At 37.7% G+C, this 18,742-nt stretch overlaps 1 protein-coding gene across 1 annotated transcript in view; it reads left to right on the top strand.

Moving 5' to 3' along the window:
* VAV3 (vav guanine nucleotide exchange factor 3) overlaps window positions 1–17,547 on the top strand; it is a 216,342-nt gene extending 198,795 nt beyond the window's left edge. The window contains exons 25-27 of the mRNA XM_083360483.1: window positions 6,760–6,889; window positions 15,652–15,803; window positions 16,404–17,547. Of these exons, the coding sequence (XP_083216609.1) occupies window positions 6,760–6,889; window positions 15,652–15,803; window positions 16,404–16,445 (324 nt within the window). The 3' untranslated portion in view covers window positions 16,446–17,547. The remainder of the gene's footprint in view (window positions 1–6,759; window positions 6,890–15,651; window positions 15,804–16,403) is intronic.
* The last annotated feature ends 1,195 nt before the right edge of the window (window positions 17,548–18,742 follow it).

Here is an 18,742-nt window from a genome sequence, read left to right as displayed (position 1 = left end):
AAACTAAGCAATCTTATTTATACCTATGAAAAAGCTTATATTTTTGTGGGGATCTACTACCCTATTTTCTGTTTAAGATGTGAACTAAGGAAAAAAGAATGGGACTAATTATATAAAAGCTTTATATTAATTTGGAAAAAAAAGAATTTTACAACCTATTCTATATGCTACTGATGACATCCTGTGGCTAAACCTGGAATTGCAAGTAAATCTTTTGCTTATTCTGACAGCTGACTGAATAACAAAGTTGTCCTTGATATTATCTTCAAAGACAAGTGTGGGAACACCTGGCACTGAAAACAACTTTTACGAGCATTGGAGATGGGAAATTACGGACTCCTATTAAAATAGCCTCCATGGAAGACTTAGCTGTAAACACTAACGAAATGGATGACTATATCCCACCACTTAATTACAAATTGATTTTGGACACAATCTTGGCTATAACTGAGCAAATTAAAGCCAAATTGCATGATAAACCTGACAAGTTAAAGCCACCAGACCAAACTTTGATCCTAAATGATGAACTGACAACCCAAAAACAAATAGAAGAACTGGAAATTAACACTGAAATAGGAGACTTCAAAGAGCAACAAACGCAGCCTACAGAGAACTTTGAAGTCCAAACTCCAACTTTAACTACAAAACTTACAGTTAAAAAAAACAACAACACCTGAAGAAAGCAACATTAAGAGCAGAGATATCAAAGGCCTGGTCTCTGTGGATAAGAGGTGGAGGAAGAAAGGGAGACACATTTAAGAATTTAAAGACACTAAGATGGTAGCTTGATTGGCACAAAAGGAAGGCGAGAGTTAGATTTAAAGATATAGACTTGTCTTTTTTTGGGGATTTGTAAGGACAGAACTTAAAAAAAAATCTTTTTTGATGGACTAAGGGGAATCTTAAAAAAATAAATAAACTGATTTCATATTTAGGTTTTAGATTTTTAAAGGAAAACAAAATTAAGCTTTTAGAATAAAACTTTGAATTATACTATAGAATTTAGAATCTTATAATATAAGATAGTATTTTAATAAGTGTTGAAAGGTTAAGACAAATTTTTTTCTAACAATTGGTGATTTGTTAAGATGAAAACTTGAATTTACTGTTAAATCATAAGAACGATTTGTAATGAACAATGTAAGTTTTGTAGACGAGAATTATTCTTTACTGAAGTAGGGAATTGTAGATTACCCAAAAAGTAAGCTTTCTTCTGTATATTATAGGCCACTTGAGAGTATTTTATTGCAATTAGGTAAAACTTAAAAACAGGATTTTGATATCTATTAGTCTAATTACATTGAAAACTTTTTTAATTGATTAGGTTGTTGTGTCAGTAGTTAGATGGGAGTGGTTTTCCAGCGGCGGGAAAACCCGGAGCTGGGGTTGGATGTTGTATTCTCGGCGGGAGATTCCTGGCAGGGGATTGGTTAATGTTTAGGCATATATATATGGGTTTAACAGACGGAGCAGTTCAGTTGACTACTGTGTACATAATAAACGTTACCATTGTTAAACCTCGCTGTGTATGCTCATCAATCCGAACATAACAAGTGGCGACGAAGGTGGGATAGACGACGGAACAGCGAAGGAAGCAGCGGAAAGCTAGCATCGTGCGAAGCGGGAAATTTGAATCGCAGTCAACCGAAAGCCTATCGCCGTAACAACAAAACAGAATGGCACAAGTCGGATCCCTGAAGGAATTCGACCCGAACTACCCCGAAGATTGGGAGGAGTACGTTGGCCAGGTCGAGGGGTTCATGCTGGTAAACGGCATAACCGACGACCGGAAAAAAGCGGCTGCACTTCTCACCATCAGCGGCACACCGGTTTACCGGGTTGCCGTCGGACTGTGCCAACCGTTGCCGGTCTCCAGCGTTTCTTACGCCGATCTGCTGGCCAAGCTAAAGGTCCATTTCACCCCGAAGAGGTCGGAATTATACTGGAGGCGAATATTTGAAAAACGGAACCAAAAGCCCGGCGAGTCAATAACGCAGTTCGTGGCTGCAGTCAGAGAAGCGGCCCTGCGCTGCAAGTATGACAACCTTGAAATTAGAATCTGCGACAGAGTGGTCTTGGGGCTGCGAGACGAACAGTTACAAAACAGGATAATCGCAAAGCCCACAGGAAATCTACAAGAAGTCTTAGATGAACTACTCACTTACGAGTCAACCGGTAGACGAGACCCCCACCACAACAGCATGGGCGCCTCAGCAGAAATTAACCTAGAGAGCCATGTGGATGGTGGGGAGGTGGATTACCAGTGGGAAGCCGACGTTGATGAAATCGCCCGAAGGTTCGGGAAGATGGCGGCGAGACCCCCGCGCACAGACGGCTCTGACCCCGGAAAAAGACAACAACCTCCTTTGCAACAAAGATCCCAGAGGGACAACCAGACCAGACCGCGAGACCCAGAAGCAAGATGCGGTAGTTGTGGTGGCAACCACCCCCCGAGCAACCTGCCGATTCTGCAATGCTAAATGCAGGAATTGCGGAAAAACGGGCCACATCCAGGCCATCTGCCGTAGACGACCGCGCGACAACCGACTCCACGACATCGACGCATGGCCCGCAGGTAAGGTAACCCCCAATTGTGGCAGAGAGACCCCCAGACCTAAGGCACGCACTTCCAACCGTGGGGAGGGGGTGGGAGTCAACCATGTAGGGAACCCCAGGATCAACCATATACTGAGGCCTAAATTAAAAATAGAAGTCCAACTGCAGGGCATTCCCTGTAAGATGGAAGTAGATTCGGGGGCCTCAGTATCAATCATTTCGGGCGATACCCTAAAATACATAGAAAACAGAAGCGGCCGTAGAATTCCCCTGAAACCGACTCGAATCCAGCTAGCTGACTTCCAAAAAGCCCCCATAAACATAAAAGGGAAGGCCACAGTCAGCGTTAGTTACAAGGGATTCAGGGGCCCCTTAGATCTCTTGGTTACCGAAGGCCAGAGAACCAGCTTAGTAGGCCTCAATTGGTTCTCGGCCCTCGGAATTTGGGTGGGGGGGAATTAACACTATACACCGTAGGACCCTTAAATCCGTCTGCGATAATTTTGCAGACGTATTTGATGGGTCGTTAGGTAGGTACAAGGGCCCCCCCATTAATTTAAACTTGGATCCAGCAGTTAAGCCCATTAGGAGGGTGCCTTTCGCCCTGAAACAAGGCACCGGAGGGTGCCTTTCGCCCTGAAACAAAAAATCGAGGCCGAACTAGATAAGCTAGTAGGCCAGGGCGTGCTGCAACCTGTAGAAGGAGGCCCTTGGGAGACACCAATCGTCACTCCCCTCAAACCGAACGGGGATGTGAGGATTTGTGCCAATTATAAAGCTACCCTTAACTTAGCAATGAAAAAACATGCTTACCCGGTCCCGACGGTGAAGCAGGTCCTCGCAACGATCCAGGACAGTGCCATCTTTGCCAAGCTTGACTTGGCGCAGGCGTATTTGCGACTTACCGTGTCTAAGGAAGCCGCCGAGGCTCAAACGATAGTTACCCACAAGGGGGCGTTCCGAGTTCACAGACTTTAATTCGGCATTGTTGCAGCTCCAGGCATCTTCCAAGAGGTGATGGAGAGGACCTTAAAGGGCATACCTGGTGTATGCCCTTACTTCGATGATCGGACATAGGAAGGCAGTCATTGGTGAACCTCGCTGTGTATGCTCGTCAATCCGAACATAACAAGGTCATATCTAGAAATGTACTAACTTGATTACTTTGACTATGGGAAAACTAAGGGAATCAGAGAGGGAATCTTCATTGATGCAACCTGAACTATTTACAAACAACTTGTTATTTGTTACTTTTCACTACCCAACCACCATATTGCTTCACAAGTACATGTATATGTAAATATTGAAAAACCAATAAAACTTGAATAAAAAAAAGATTTCTGCTATTTAAAAGCAAACAAACAGAGGGAAGCAATAGTGGCTGGTTCATAGACGTTTGACATGTCCATGTAAACATATTTGCAAGACCATTATTTATGTATACTGTTATATGAAACATGCAGTCCTTTGACAAGGAAAATTCGTTTATTTTATCACAGAAATTTATTCTCAGGTTGCCGAATCAGAAAAACGGTATCAAACGCTGCTATTGCTTTGTCTATCAAGAAATTGTATCAATCTGCACCATTTACTTTCCCAGTATTTTTCCGGCTGATTGAAGAAAATATACCTTACAGTAAGAAATATACTGTTGCACACATATCAATAAAGGGAAAACATGGACATAAACATTATGTTAGAAGGGGGCTGTGACCTTTCCACACAGAGATGGGATCAGCAATAGCAGGAGATTTATCACGCCATTGAGAGCTGTATATTTTATATATTCACATGTAACAGAAGAGCAGCCCTTCAAAGCTATAAGCAATAAATGCCATCAAGCCAAACTTAAATATATTGTATCCCATTGATCCCAAGGACCATGTGCTTGAATATATGCCACTTGAAATTCAAGAAATCTAAATGTTTGTCTTTGATGCAGCTGTGACAATTAATCACTAGTGTATTTGCCACGGATAACTATTTTCCCCCCTTGAATCAATTTTTAATACAAATGGAGAAGCCTGTATTAGCTACAGGTTTATACAATTTCATTAAGCTGTTAGCATGTAAGAAACTAAAAAAATGATTAGAAATAAGCTTGTCAGATCTGTTTTGAATGTTTTTGATGGTTGTTTGTAAGCATCTGTCTTCTGAAAGTTCTTTCCCACTTTTTAAGATACTGATTTTACTATCTGCAGGTTCATTAAAAATAATCAAGAATAGGAGAAGAACAAGAAATTAAATGAAATCTTTCAATCTGTTAAGAGTTACTGATTCTTCTTCACATATTCGTTCTTACAGCCGTTAATTTAAAGTTGATTTAAAGCACACTTCTTCTGAAAATACGTATTTCTAATATTTTCTCTCATTAAAGTTTATAATACACTTTGATCATCCTTTTAAGAAAAATGAGCTATAGTTGAATTTGTTATTATTATAGTCATAGATTGGTCTGTATGTAAATATACAGTATATCCAAACTGTCTGGAAAAAGAAGAGTTTAAAGGCATAATTTTTTTTAATGAAGAAAGCTAAATTACTTTAACCCAACATGCACACTGTGCTTCAAAGGCTGTCATTAGTGAAACCCTTACTTAATGCAGTGGTTAAAGTACAGTATGGCAGGCAAACTCTGCCCACAGCTTGGAGTTTGATCCTGATGAAGCTCAAGATTGATTCAGCCTTCTATTCTTCTGAGATTGTTAAAATGAGAACCCAGATTGCTGGAGGCAATATGCTTAGGATTGCAAACTGCCCAGAGAGTGCTGTAAATGTTAAATACTATTGTTGTTTTCAAAATGATTATGTGCTGATGGAGACAGCCGGAGATGGCTTTTAAAGCAGCCATGTGAGTCCTGGAAGAGGTGCACTGGGTTTAATAATTTGAACAGAAAGGATTGTGAATATGGGTTGTGAAGCATTTTTTCTGAATGATTTGTAACTCCAGTGATAGCCATCCATTGGTCTGTCTGTCTGTGATAATCAACTGTACATTATCACAAAATTAATGAAGCATAAAATTTCTGGATAATTAGCTTTGATCCATATATAGTGTATTCATATCAGTTTAAATAACAATTAAAAGAAGCAATAGGATTGCTTACTGGTACCTTTACTTTGTAGGTAAAAGAATGAAGATAAATTCTAAATATTAACATACATCTCCTTTGGGTCCTGTATTTGGCTCATGCATTGTGAAACCAGAAAACCTAATTTCACATTTTGAATTGATGAATATATGTGTGAAAGGACATTTGATCCTGTATGTCCTGGAGAAATTTGCAACAAAGAGTGATCTGGTCAAATATGAGCTTCAACATAGTTATTCATGTCTTTAGCTCTTTCCTAGTAGTTGTCACTGTTTCCAGGTGTTTGTTTGTTTTTTGCAAGTCAGTTCAAAGTGATTTTTTTTCTGGTACAAACCAATTAATAAACATAGATGGGCAAAATACTTCATCTATGTGTTATAAGGAATAACCCGGATAACAACAAGCATAATTAATGTAAGCATTATGTAATGTAATAAATTTAGATTGGAACTAAGGCCCTCATGAATGAAGGATGTCATAGATTCACAGAAGTGTATACTTCCATGCACATAGAAAACCAAATACTGGAAGAACAATTCCATTTTAATTCATTTAAAATTTATTTGCATTTATGTGCAATTGTTTTCAGTGTAAAAAGTGTTTAAAGCTGATGCTTGTTGATACGTTTAATTCATACGGTATCTTTGATAAGAATTAGGCCACCCTTGCATGAATAAAGGTCCATTTCTACAGGTATGAACAAGCACCATCTTTCATGCATGAATCAAAACTCGCTAGGGGTGTGTTCAAAACATTTAGAGTATGAATTTTTGCCAAATGCCCTTTTCAAAGCAGAGTGGGTGAGATTCTCAAGACTGAACTTGTGAAGTTCTGAGCTTCAACACGTTCAGATTAAGTAGGAGCACTTCCAAAATGCTCAAAATGGCCCATTCAAACTTGCTGTTTTATAATAGAGATGGGACATTTTGTGAAGTTTGCTTGCATAACACTTTTTTGGTTCTCTTTCCACCAAATTATATACTACCTGCGGTTAATTCCTGTTTTCCGGATGTCTTTTCATGTTGATTGCAAATGTCATCAAATATCCATGCAATAAAAATTCCAAGAAAAATGATTATTAATTTCTGTCTAAATATTTGTATTCTGGAAGGAACTTGTGGAATATTACAAACATCAGTCTCTCAAAGAAGGCTTCAGAAGTTTGGATACCACTCTTCAGTACCCGTACAAGGAATGTGAAAATACTCAGGATCAAAGGAGCCACCGAGCAAGTAGCAATTGTAAGCATTACCATTTGTTGTCGTTTTTTATTATACAGAAATGAAATTCAGTTGAAAGCATCTTCATTTTGCATTTTTGACATATAACCTATTAATATGATAATGCATTTAGCCAAATTTTTCTACAGCTAAGCAGAATCAGCATCTGCTGACAGGTTTATGAACAGGTCCAGTTAGACTTCCTGACTGCCTCTCCTTAAATCAAATCGCTGCTCAAACAGCTATTAAAAATGTAAGTGAGCAATTGATTTGTAAACAGGCATTTTGCATTGGCTAAGCTGCTTTTGGCTACATGAATTAATAAACATGTAATTCAAATTTGGCATTTGACATTTAAATGAATTATTCCTGTTGTTTAAAACCACAGTCTTAATAATGCAGTGTTTTTGTAAAGAAGCTTAAGGTCAGAATTATTTCTTCCACAATGCTGCTTGTTAGTGTTCTTAAAGAAAGCTTACTTTAGAGTAACCGAATTGAGGTTGGACAAAGGCAAACCCATTTCCATCTATATATGTTTATAACTTATTGCAAAAACCCGTATGAGCCCAAAATTTCTGTTGTTAAGTGAAACATTTGTTAAGTGAGTTTTGCCCCATTTTATGACCTTTCTTGCTACAGTTACTAAGTGAACCACAGTAGCTTTTAAGTTAGTAACAAGGTTGTTAAGTGAATCTGGCTACCTCATTGACTTTGCTTTCAGAAGGTCACAAAAGGTGATCACATGATCCTGGGACACTGCAACGGTCATCAATATGAGCCAGTTGCCAAGCATTTGAATTTTGATCACATGATCGTGGGGATGCTGTAAAGATCGTAACTGAAAAACAGTCATAAGTCACTTTTTTCAGTGCCGTTGTAACATTGAACGGTTACTAAATGAACTGTTGTAAGTTGAGGACTACTGTACTGTGGAGTTTAAAAGAGGTGACTTATGCTTCCCTTAATATTTGGTAAAACAACATGAATAGTAGTACTGATAACTGATTTGAAATTGCTGAGAGCATCTGGGCATCTGTTCATTGGCTTCACTTGGTTCTGTAGCCACTGTGATTGCTGCCAAATTTCACAGTGCTGGAATTGGATAGTTTAGATTTTATGAGCAATAGAAAAATTTAAAAATAATGGCAGAAGGTTAAAAATCATGTAGACACACGTATGCCCTTTTAATACACTGCTAAATTACTGAGAAGCAGATGGATAATTTCAGAGCCTTTCTGAGTACCCATTAAAGACAGGAAGATATTTTGAAATGCTTAGGAGCAGGAAAGTGGAGGCTGTGACATTAAATATTTTGAATGGGGTCTTTTCCTCCAGAGCCAATGTACCTAATAAATAGGGAAATTGTATGCTTATTATCTATAGAAAGATTACAAGAGAGTCTTTCTTCATCACTTATAAGTCAACAGAAAAATAACAACAACCAATAGCATTGGCAGGAAAGAGAATGTGTCACATATTTGGGAGAGGATTGCGCACAGTGGAGGAACAAGGACACAATCAGAAAAATCCATCCATGCACAATGAACATTTGGCTGCAGAGTGAGGTGGGACTTATATGATCAACTACACATCTTTATAAAAATGGAGAGGGTGACTAACATCTACTAGGGAGTAGATAAAATAATTGAGGAAATTATATGAGTAAGTGAGCTTCCCACAGAAATTCTTAACTCTTATTGTTCTTGCATCATTTTGATTAGAGGCATAGTGTTATGTTTTATTTTCTTCTTATGTTGAAGCAAATACAAGTATCACCCAGTATATTCTTTCATCTTCAAGTAGAAAAGGCCACTAATGTCAACTTCATGTTTTCTGGCACTGTGGAAACAGAGCAAATAAGTAAATGCATTGATGCAGCAAGCTGTTAAATCAGGGATCTTCAAACTTGGCCCTTTTATGACTTGTGGACTTCAACTCCCAGAATTCTTCAGCCAGTGTGCCTAGCCACACTTCAATTCTGGGAGTTGAAGTCCACAAGTCATAAAAGGGCCAGGTTTGAAGACCCCTGTGTTAAATAATTTGGATGCAAAGGACTGAGACTCTTTCTCCTTCTTTAGCTTTGTAACCTATTTTTTCAAAATACCTCCAAATATTAAATAACTTGATTTAATCAGTTAGAGACACTATGGTGTGAGAATTATAAACACAAAAGCCACAGCACAATTATTTGCAATTGTTTCACTAGAATCGACAAATCTTGTGAACCTGAACTAGCATCAGGTCATCTCAGCAATAGAAGTTCATTTGTGAAGTCATCTGTAGCAGCAATTTCCAGCTAATAATAATTTCCTAACACTAATTTCCAGCTATGAGTTTTCATAATATGGAGAATTAATATGATAAGCTAATTAATAACTCTTTGGATTTTTTTTCCCTGGCATTTTCTGTCGCTTTCCAAAGAGTTGGTCCCTAGCTCTCAAGCTATTATGTCTTCACTTTTAACAGTATTGTTAAAAGTTCTTTTCAACACATTAAAAGAAAAAAAAATATGTTACTGGCTGAACATAATCCCTTCTGTACGTTTTGTTATATTCTATGATTGAGAAAGCTTAATTGTATGATAAAAAGACAAAGTTTTGATTGTGTGCAATAACACTGTGGGATGGCTTTTGTACTGAAAGCAGTGAATTGTTGCTCATTGAAGATGGGTAATGGGTTTCTCAGTGCCTCACTGGCTGTTAATTTGGGGAAGAGATAGGCTATCTGCTTTCTGCTAAACCAGAAGCAGTTAGAAGATCTTGTAGTTTTAAGCAATATAAGATTTATGGTTGAATGTGGTAATTATTGGCTATGTGTGGAGCTGCTTAATAAGTTGAGATATTAATAAATCTTTGGCCTACGTGATCAGTTTTAGTACTCTTCCCTTCCCAATCAGATCAGAATTTCCTAATTCATCAATTTCCTAATTCATCAATTTTTCCTATCAAATTGAGTTTGTACTTCAGTTAGCCACTGAAATGAATAGCACTTCTTAAATCTCATTTATTTCAGTGTGATTGCTTTGATTAACTGTAGCTCACCTCCCAGCTACCATTTTCATAGGCAGCCATAGGCACCTTCAAAAGTGTGGTTTAGTACCTATGCTTGTTCAGATATGGATACCTGTGATTTTCCAGTTTGGATGAATTAGAAAATGATTGTCAGAAGCACCATAGCTTTATCACAACAATGTTAATACTTGTTCAACTCTTTTTCTTATTGTATTAAAATACACTAACTAGTTCATAGATCTTTGAAAAAGCTTTGCAAATTGCCTTTACTATGGGGTCCTGCTTTGCAGCTTTTAGGAAAATCAGAGTGATTCAGGAAACGGATTTGTGCATCTCACAATGTTTTTTTTTTTGCTGCTCCTTATGATACTAAATGGTCGACGTGTTATGGAGGATTCCATATCTATTTCTAAGTGTTTTGGGAACTTAAAAGCAGCTGAAAGTCCATACATTTTGCCGGCATGCTATGAAGACTATTACTGAAAATACCCATCCATTTATCTTTTACTTTTGCAACTCTTTCTGGGGTATAGAAACAAAATAAAGCCAATAAATGCCCCACTTCCTTGAAATGAGATGAATTCAAGATGGTATGCATGTGTCTTCTGCAAATCCATTGTTATTCTACCAGTTTGCTATTGGTGACCCAAATTACCCATGGCCGACTGGAGATCGGAAGCTTTAATCTGACACAGAGGTATTAAGCTACAGTTGCTTGCTAAAATAATTGCCGCTCCAACATACAGGGTGGCATAAGCAAGTGCGTAAAAATGAATTGCATCCTCGTCTATGGAAATTCATCCTTTTGGCAAAATTTTCCTAGTAAGTTGCAGGAGGGAGTGGGGGAATGAAATGGCCAAAGCAAAGGAGTAAACTATGCCTTTAAGCAGGTAAGATTTTTTTTAAAAAACAAAACAAAACTGCAAAACAGCTAAGAAAATATTCGTTTCTTCTTAAAACCGATGCAAGTGATAAGAATGTTAGAATGCTATTTTTTTTTTTACCAATCATTCAATGTCATTTTGCTTCTCTCTTTTCTTCTTCTTTTCTTTTTCTAAGACCCTTCTTTATTCTGTGGGTTTTCTTTTGTAACTCTGCCAGACTACAGCTTTGTTCCCCCTTCCTCCACTCCTTTTTGGTCAGGTACTGCTTTACTGCTTTCTATTTATTCTCCATTTGCTTGTTTTACAAATTCGGTATTTCAGTTTCTATGTGCAGTGCAAGCTAGGGAAGGGACGGATTCATTGCCCAACCCCAGAACATAATTTGACTTAAAACACAACTGCTGTTTACAGATATGTTACCCTAGCCCCATGGAAGTGATTTACTCTCAGCAGCTCTGACCCAGCTGAAGAATGTTTAAAGCACGTGAAAAAGTGAGTGATTTGGGGCTGTCATGTGATATTGCTCTTTGACATTCAAGAAGGTCATCTAAATGTTCTGCCAGCTATGCAGGGAATGCCAAAAAACTGGTTCTGGAATGTTATGTTTTCAGAATATTGGTGAAAGTACCCATGTTGCTAATCAAAACTAATAAAAAATATGATTACATTATGCATAGCTATTGATATTCTTAAATGGGTCTACTCCATTTTTGGTGCCCTCAAATATTCGTCCCATCCCTAAAAGCCTTTTTGCCAGACCATTTTCAGATAAAGTACAAGAAGAAAGATAGCTTTCCATATACAGCAGTTTTGCATGCGCGTTGTCTGTAAGTTAATTTTATCCATCTTCTATGCATTTGTGTTTCCTTTAGTCACTTCTCTCATTGTGTCACCCACCAAGAGACATTTGTGTCTTAAAAGCTAGGATATTTTTTTTCCTGCAATAATTAGAGGTATCAAATTTCTGGCATTATATTTAGGTAGATGAATCATTTACTCAGTTCTGAATCCCAACATTATGATGTGTAGGACTGAAGTTGGAGACTGTTTAAATTAGAACATGATGGGATGGGAAATACCATATCTGCTTGTGAAGTTCCCTGTTTGCACAAATCCTCTTCATTGTAACCAGAGGAAGTTAGGGCCCAATATGATGGAAAGGATCTTACAATATGCTGGATTAATTGATGATAACTGCAACTTGCTTCCTTCCCACATGGATCTAAAGCCACATCTGGTAATGTTCAAACTTAATAGAAGAGGACAGTAAGTCAGGGCAGATGTTCCCATTCAGGCAGATCAAGGAAAATAACTTTTTATGTAACTCTTTGTTAAGCTTTCTGCCACAAGAAGTGAAGATGCTACTGACTCACAGTGCTAACTATTGGAATGCATTGACCATAATGCTCAGCTGTCTGCTTCGGGATGGAAAACTTAATTTGTTGACTCAATTTTGTCATTTTTTGACAATCTCCTTGGTTGTTCCTGCGGTGAGAAGATTAACTGCCCAAGATAGATAGAAACAATCCTGGGATGGATGAAGAGGGCTTTGATGTGTTCTTCTATTCCTCCCTATGGAATGTTTATTTGAGTCCCAGCAGTGGCAAAACATGATGGGCAGTAGTTATAGAACTCCAGATGTTTCTATGCGTATAAATTCAGCCTCAGAGCTGTATGTTTTAACTATGTGGCAGAGCTGTCCTTAAAGAGAGGGGTATCTTCACTGTTGTGATCTACTCAGACAAATAGCTGTTTATATGGGAATTAAATGAATCTGGAAAGATCACGGACAATTAAGAAGGCTAAATGAAAGTTTTACATATAGAGCCAATGGTTTCTCAGAGGACAGATGCTGGGCACAATCTTTGATCTCACTTTGTTATCCTTCCAGAATGCATCTTTCTGGCTGCTATGGGAAACAGAATGTTTGATAGATTGGATTAGATTACATTACGTTAGATTGGATTGGATTGAATTGGATCAAGCCAAATCAAATCTTGTTCATTTTGGAGTATTAGTGACAATATTTTGCCTGATTTAAACAATCACTATATGTTTTTATTGCTTTGCCTGTGTGAATTATTGTCGCTTTTCTTTTTCTCCTTGCTTTTCTCCTGTCACTATTAATATATTTCTCATAATGCCACGTAGTAGAAGAGTTATGGCATTTTACAACTTTTGTGCAGGTGTTTGTTTAATTAATGTGTCTAGCCAATAGTGAACAGTATGTATCATAATGTCAGTTAATATAAACTATTGGATGCTATTATCAGACTCCATTCTATTTTCCTAAAATATTTTTTTTGAGCATATTTGCATTATCGGCTACTTTGAAGGATTATGCAATAGATTCTGTAGTGACAAAAACAGCAGAATTGGTTTCATCCTAGGCATTTCAATTTTGGTCACTGATGTTTGCATAAATATTTTTTTTCTAAGTGCAGTATCTGTTACTATTATGGAAAGGCTGCTTTTTTATACTGTGTGTATTCACATGACACAAAAGCATGAGCGCCATTTCATGAATGATGATTTTTTTAAAATTGCTGCCATTTTTGCAAACCTTCAGTTTTAAATTTAGGAAAAAAAGTATTGCTGATTGTTAATGCTTTTTACGAATGTGGCAGGTAGAAGACCCCCTCTATTATTATTATTATTATTATTATTATTATTATTATTATTATTATTATTATTATTATTATTTATTATTATTATTATTATTATTATTATTATTATTATTATTATTATTATTATTATTATTATTATCTTGCTTTATATTCTTAACTTTAGGAACTTGGTAGCTCCATTCCAAAATTTGTATCCTGTACCTTAAAATCAATAGACATACCTTTGATTCGTATTCCATTGTTCAGTGAATTTTCTTTTGATGCAACACTTTCTCTCTCTCTCTCTCTCTCTCTCTCTCTCTCTCTCTCTCTCTCTCTCTCTCTCTCTCTCTCTCTCTGTGTGTGTGTGTGTGTGTGTGTTCGTGCACGTATAGACCATATATTTGCAAATCTGCAAATTATAGTATGCAGTCATTTTATCTCTGAAACCTGCAGGACTTTAACCCTTGATATAGTGCATCTAATATAGATTATTTATCAAATGTATTTGCTGCCCATCTCAAAGTTCAGGTGACTCATATAGTCCTCCATATAATGGCCTTTCATCAGGTTCATCTGGTAGAGTTTATTGCTGAGTTTTGCTTTCTAATGCATTTTCCGTAGCTCCTCCCACATTTTTCTTTGCAGTTTCACAATGGCATGTATGCACAATTTGATCATCATTGATACTAAGGGAGATGATGCTTTGTGCCTTTCGATGTTTTTTTCTGTGGGAAGGTTTGGCCTGGCCTCTTGAATACACCTCATGTACCTTCTCTTAATAGCAGTATCTTACAAGTAGTCCTTGCTTAATGACCGTTCATTTAGTAACTGTTTGAAGTTACAGTGGCGCTGAATGAAGGAACTTAACAACCAATCCCTGAAGTTACAGCTGTTGCAGTGCCGGTGCAGTCACGTGATCAAAACTTGGCAGCCCAGAGCTTTCTTCTCTAGATTGCATAAGTAGTTTCCTTGCAAGACCTGGAAAATATGACCTCATGTGGGCCACAACTGTTGTGTAAAGGGATAAATTGGGGCGGGGGGGCATGCCTTTGCAGCAGTGGGAACAAAAAGACGCAGGAGCACAAGGTGGCAAAGGCAACTGTGGTTGGGGTGGTGGCAGCTTCCCAGGGTGGCTGTGGCTTTGTGCCACACTGCTGAGCTGTGTTGCGGTTTTCTCGGGTGGCTGTGTTGCGGTGCTCTCGGGGGGCTGGGGATACCTTGGGCAACTGTGATTTTGTGTCCCACTGCTAGGCTGGGCTGGGGCTTCCTAAGGTAGCTGCAACTTTGTACCGCACTGCTGTGCTGAGCCTTCTCAGGGAAGCTGTGGCTTTGCACTGCATTGCTGTGCTAGGCTGGGGTTAGTAGACCTAGAAGGTCTGCAGCTTCATACTGCACTGCAGCTTGGGCTTATTGCAGACCCAGCACCACAGTATGCCAAGAAGCTTCAGACCCACAGACCCAGAAGAAGCCTCAGACCCAGGCCCAGAGCCATGTGGTTTGGGGACTGCTAGTAAGGCAGTATCTTGAGTAGCCAAAAAGGCAACACTGGGGAGGAATAGGCAGTTGGGGAAAATTAAAGGAGAGTCTGTCCCTTATTTTGAAAGAACTGAGACTTGGGGCTGGAGGAACCAAAGCCATAAATAATGGCTTAGTATTTGACCTCAGTAAATTCTGTAATTTTTCTATGCGCTTCTTAGTCACATTGAAACTCCAGAGCTTTACATTTGTGTCCTGAAAAAAGTGTTCTTAGTTCAGAAATACTCTATTTAGGAATCATTGGAGAATATCTTGCCCTTAGAAATATGCCTCATTGATTTCAGTAAAATGGTCAAAATTCAAGGAGGCACATTTATCAGTATCTTTGAATCAAAAAGTGAGGAGGAGAAGAAGAAATAGGTGCTGTTTACATTGGTTCTTCTTACAACTTAAGAGGATTCATTGATATCAAGAAGCTGATTTAGACAAACAACTTGAAAATGAAAGAGAAAGAAGCAAAATCCCTCAGAAGTGCAAAAAATAGGTCTATGGTCTTTAGACATCTCAGCAAATGATTGTAGGAATATGTATTTTTTTTCTAAATAAATCTAACCAGCAAGCAATAAGAAAAAAATTGATTGCATGGAATGAATTTCATTCATGCTATTCCATAAGACCACACATTTCTTCATTTCTGCTTGCACTTGTACTGGACTGGTATACAGAAAGAGTTGCTAATGTTACTCAGTTGCTGTGCAGTTATGAAACTTCAAATAATGTTACCTACCTGTGTTTCCCCCCAGTGCTGAGTCCCAAAGTCCTCGGGATAGCCATCGCTCGCTACGATTTCTGTGCAAGAGACATGCGTGAATTATCCCTGCTCAAAGGGGATGTGGTCAAAATTTACACAAAAATTAGTGCCAATGGCTGGTGGAGAGGTGAAGTCAATGGAAGGGTAAGCCTTTATCTTCCTCCTGATTCTTAATTTGTATGTAATGTATATGGTATTAAGTATATTGGAACTGAATAGTAATTTCCCATGAAAACGTGAAATATTCTTGCTGTCTTTCTGAAATTTAAATTAACTATAGACTACAGTAGTCTAGTTGTCTACAATATCATCATCATCATCATCATCATCATCATCATCATTCTAGCCATTGTCTATCCACTGCAGGTTGAAGGCCGTTTCTGCATGTTTCCAGCCAACATGGTCCTAAGCTTTCTTTTGCTGATTGGGCCCACAAACAGTAGGTTAACAGGTGGAACTATCCTGTTGCTCGTGGATGGAACAGAATTTACTTCTATACATTTCCATCTCCATTCTGAAAAGGTTGCAGCAAACGTATCAGCTGAGAACCATATCTGAATTTCTGTCAGGCCTATTGATGATTAAATGTATATTTCTCCAAAGAGACAGTACATGTTCTGCTACAACAGTTAATTTCTTGCAATTTTTATCGTTTTCTAAATCCTTTTCTGTTTGAAAGGGTCATGCACAAAATTATCCTGAGTCAAACAAACAATCTGATACCATGTTTCTTTTCTCATTTAGGTGGGCTGGTTTCCATCAACCTATGTAGAAGAGGATGAATGACTTGCAGATCCAGTTGGTACTTTTGATCATAAATTTCAGGAACTATGAAAGCACCATTGAAGTGTCTGCTGAGCATTATTCATCTTGTTAAAGTATTTGAAATGCAGCTCTTCTGTCTTTTGAAACTTTCCAGACCCCAATGCTGGAATTCCTGAAGACGTTTGTGCTGACAGCTTGACTATCTCACTCAGAGATGTGCAAAGAAGCTGCTTCACAGCCTCCCACCATTGGGGACCAGTCCCAAACTCTAACCTCACCTTCCTGAAAAAAATCATTTCAGAACAGACTTCTTTCAAACACTTCATTTCATTCCAGCCGCAGTGAATACTAAGTATGACTAGCAGTTTATGAGCTTTACCTTTCTATTAAGTGAAATCTCTGATGACAGTTATCACATATGACTTCTTCCCGAGGAAATGTTTGAGCATTCCAGCAATCACATGGTCAATATTATTTCTCCTGAAATATCTTACGGCACTAATTAACTTTGCCAATAACCCCACACTTCACCAGTTCTGCAATCCCTAAATACACTTTTTTTGGGGGACTAAGCATAAATTCAACACGATTTGCATGCCATTTAGTGGAATGATGGTGGGGGAGGAAGAATACAAGCAAATTTAGTGTTTAAATCCAGGGATGTTTTAACTGGCTTATCTGAGTCTTTTATTACAATATTTTATGGAACCAATTTTTTAAAAAAGGAGTTGTGACTTATACAATGTTTGAAAAAGGAATTAATAGAAAAAGCTGCCTAATATAGGTTAATCCATGCAAAACCTCAGGTTTTAATACACACAAGCCCATATGATATGCTAAAATGTGTATATTTAAGAGAGTTTCTACAATTTTATAGAAAAAGCTTTGGGAACAGTTTGATTACATCTCTTGACTGTTATTAAAAATTCTACTAATGTTCAGGGTATCTCTTCTATGATAGTTGATCAACAAGAACAGTGGTCTTGCAAAAGGCATTGAGGGTCTTTGAGATGATTGTATTACATAGAAAACAAGTAATTCAGGTGAATAATATTGTGTCCTATCCTCCATTTTGTAGTTGAGCTGGATGATTTCATAAAGAAAATAACCTTTTTCTCCCTTTTGTTGGGTTTCAAAGTTTGGTTAAATTGAAAGCGGTTGCCACAAATAATATTTCATCTGAGATTTCCATTGTTTTAAGCTATTGGAACAATTTCAGAAAGTCTCAATATTTTTCAAAAACAAGAAAAACAACAGTTGTGTTTATGCTCCAGCCCTTAGTTTTGAAATACACACAGACAAACACACACGGTATTCTTAAAATAGATTGAGCAGTAGTAGCTTAACATCCTAAGCAGAAAATACCCAAGCAGCTCATAAAAGCTCACAAAATACTGGATGCAGTTCATACAGTGACTTTGGAATGTGTGAAGACTCAAATTCCTATGTAGTTGATCTTCATATTTCTCAGGACAACTCCTCTGAAGTTGGTGTGCCCTCTATAAAAGATAGCCCACTTGTGCAGAACTTCTATCAGAAATGCAAGTCAAGAAATATTTATCCTCTATTGATTCACAAATGGGACTTTGGATTGATTTTGGATCCGATTTAATCAATAGTCTCTAGTTGACTTTCCCAGACCCTGAGGTTTGTCTTAATGCTAAATGAACCCGTTATTTAATTATACATAAGTTGTAAAATCTTTGTTCCACTATGCTTGCATGGACTGTTTAAATAATCAGATAATTATGCAGGTTTGATTCTTCCTTCATGCTTGCTTCTGGTGGAAAAGTTGCCTATTGCTTATTTAATAGTTTGCAAAGACATGTAGCACTTACAAACTAATCCAATGATTAAGCAATGATAAATTAGTAGTGATAAAGGGGAAGAGGAAAATGCTCAGGTTAGAAATGGTCTCAACTTCTCTGGACTTTTATCTTCATAATTTAATACTAGCAGATAATGCTTTTGGTCTCGAGAATTTCAAAATTGTTTATTGGAGACATTATTTTGATGGAACCAGTGACAACCTTTATATCCAGTTCCAGAATTGTATGTAATAAAGTGTCCTGTGCTGAAAAGTTAGTTAGGAATATGTCCTTGGTACTTTTTTGTCTAATGGACTGATCCTTAAGTAGGCAAAACTGCTTGATCAGGAGATTTGCCTCTTTTTAATGGAGAAAAGTTTTGCCTTTAGTTTGCAAAATGAAGTGTATCATAATATTCCATCATTGCATATATGTCTTGCAAGGAAGAATCAGCTTAATTTAAAAAAATAATAATGAAGAAATGGGTTGTTTGACCAAAACATTTTGAAG

Source organism: Vipera ursinii (genome assembly GCF_947247035.1).
Source record: "Vipera ursinii genome assembly, chromosome: 3".
Classification (NCBI taxonomy): domain Eukaryota; kingdom Metazoa; phylum Chordata; class Lepidosauria; order Squamata; family Viperidae; genus Vipera; species Vipera ursinii.
The sequence above is the reverse complement of the archived record's forward strand: the minus strand, read 5'-3'. Positions and strand labels throughout refer to the sequence as shown.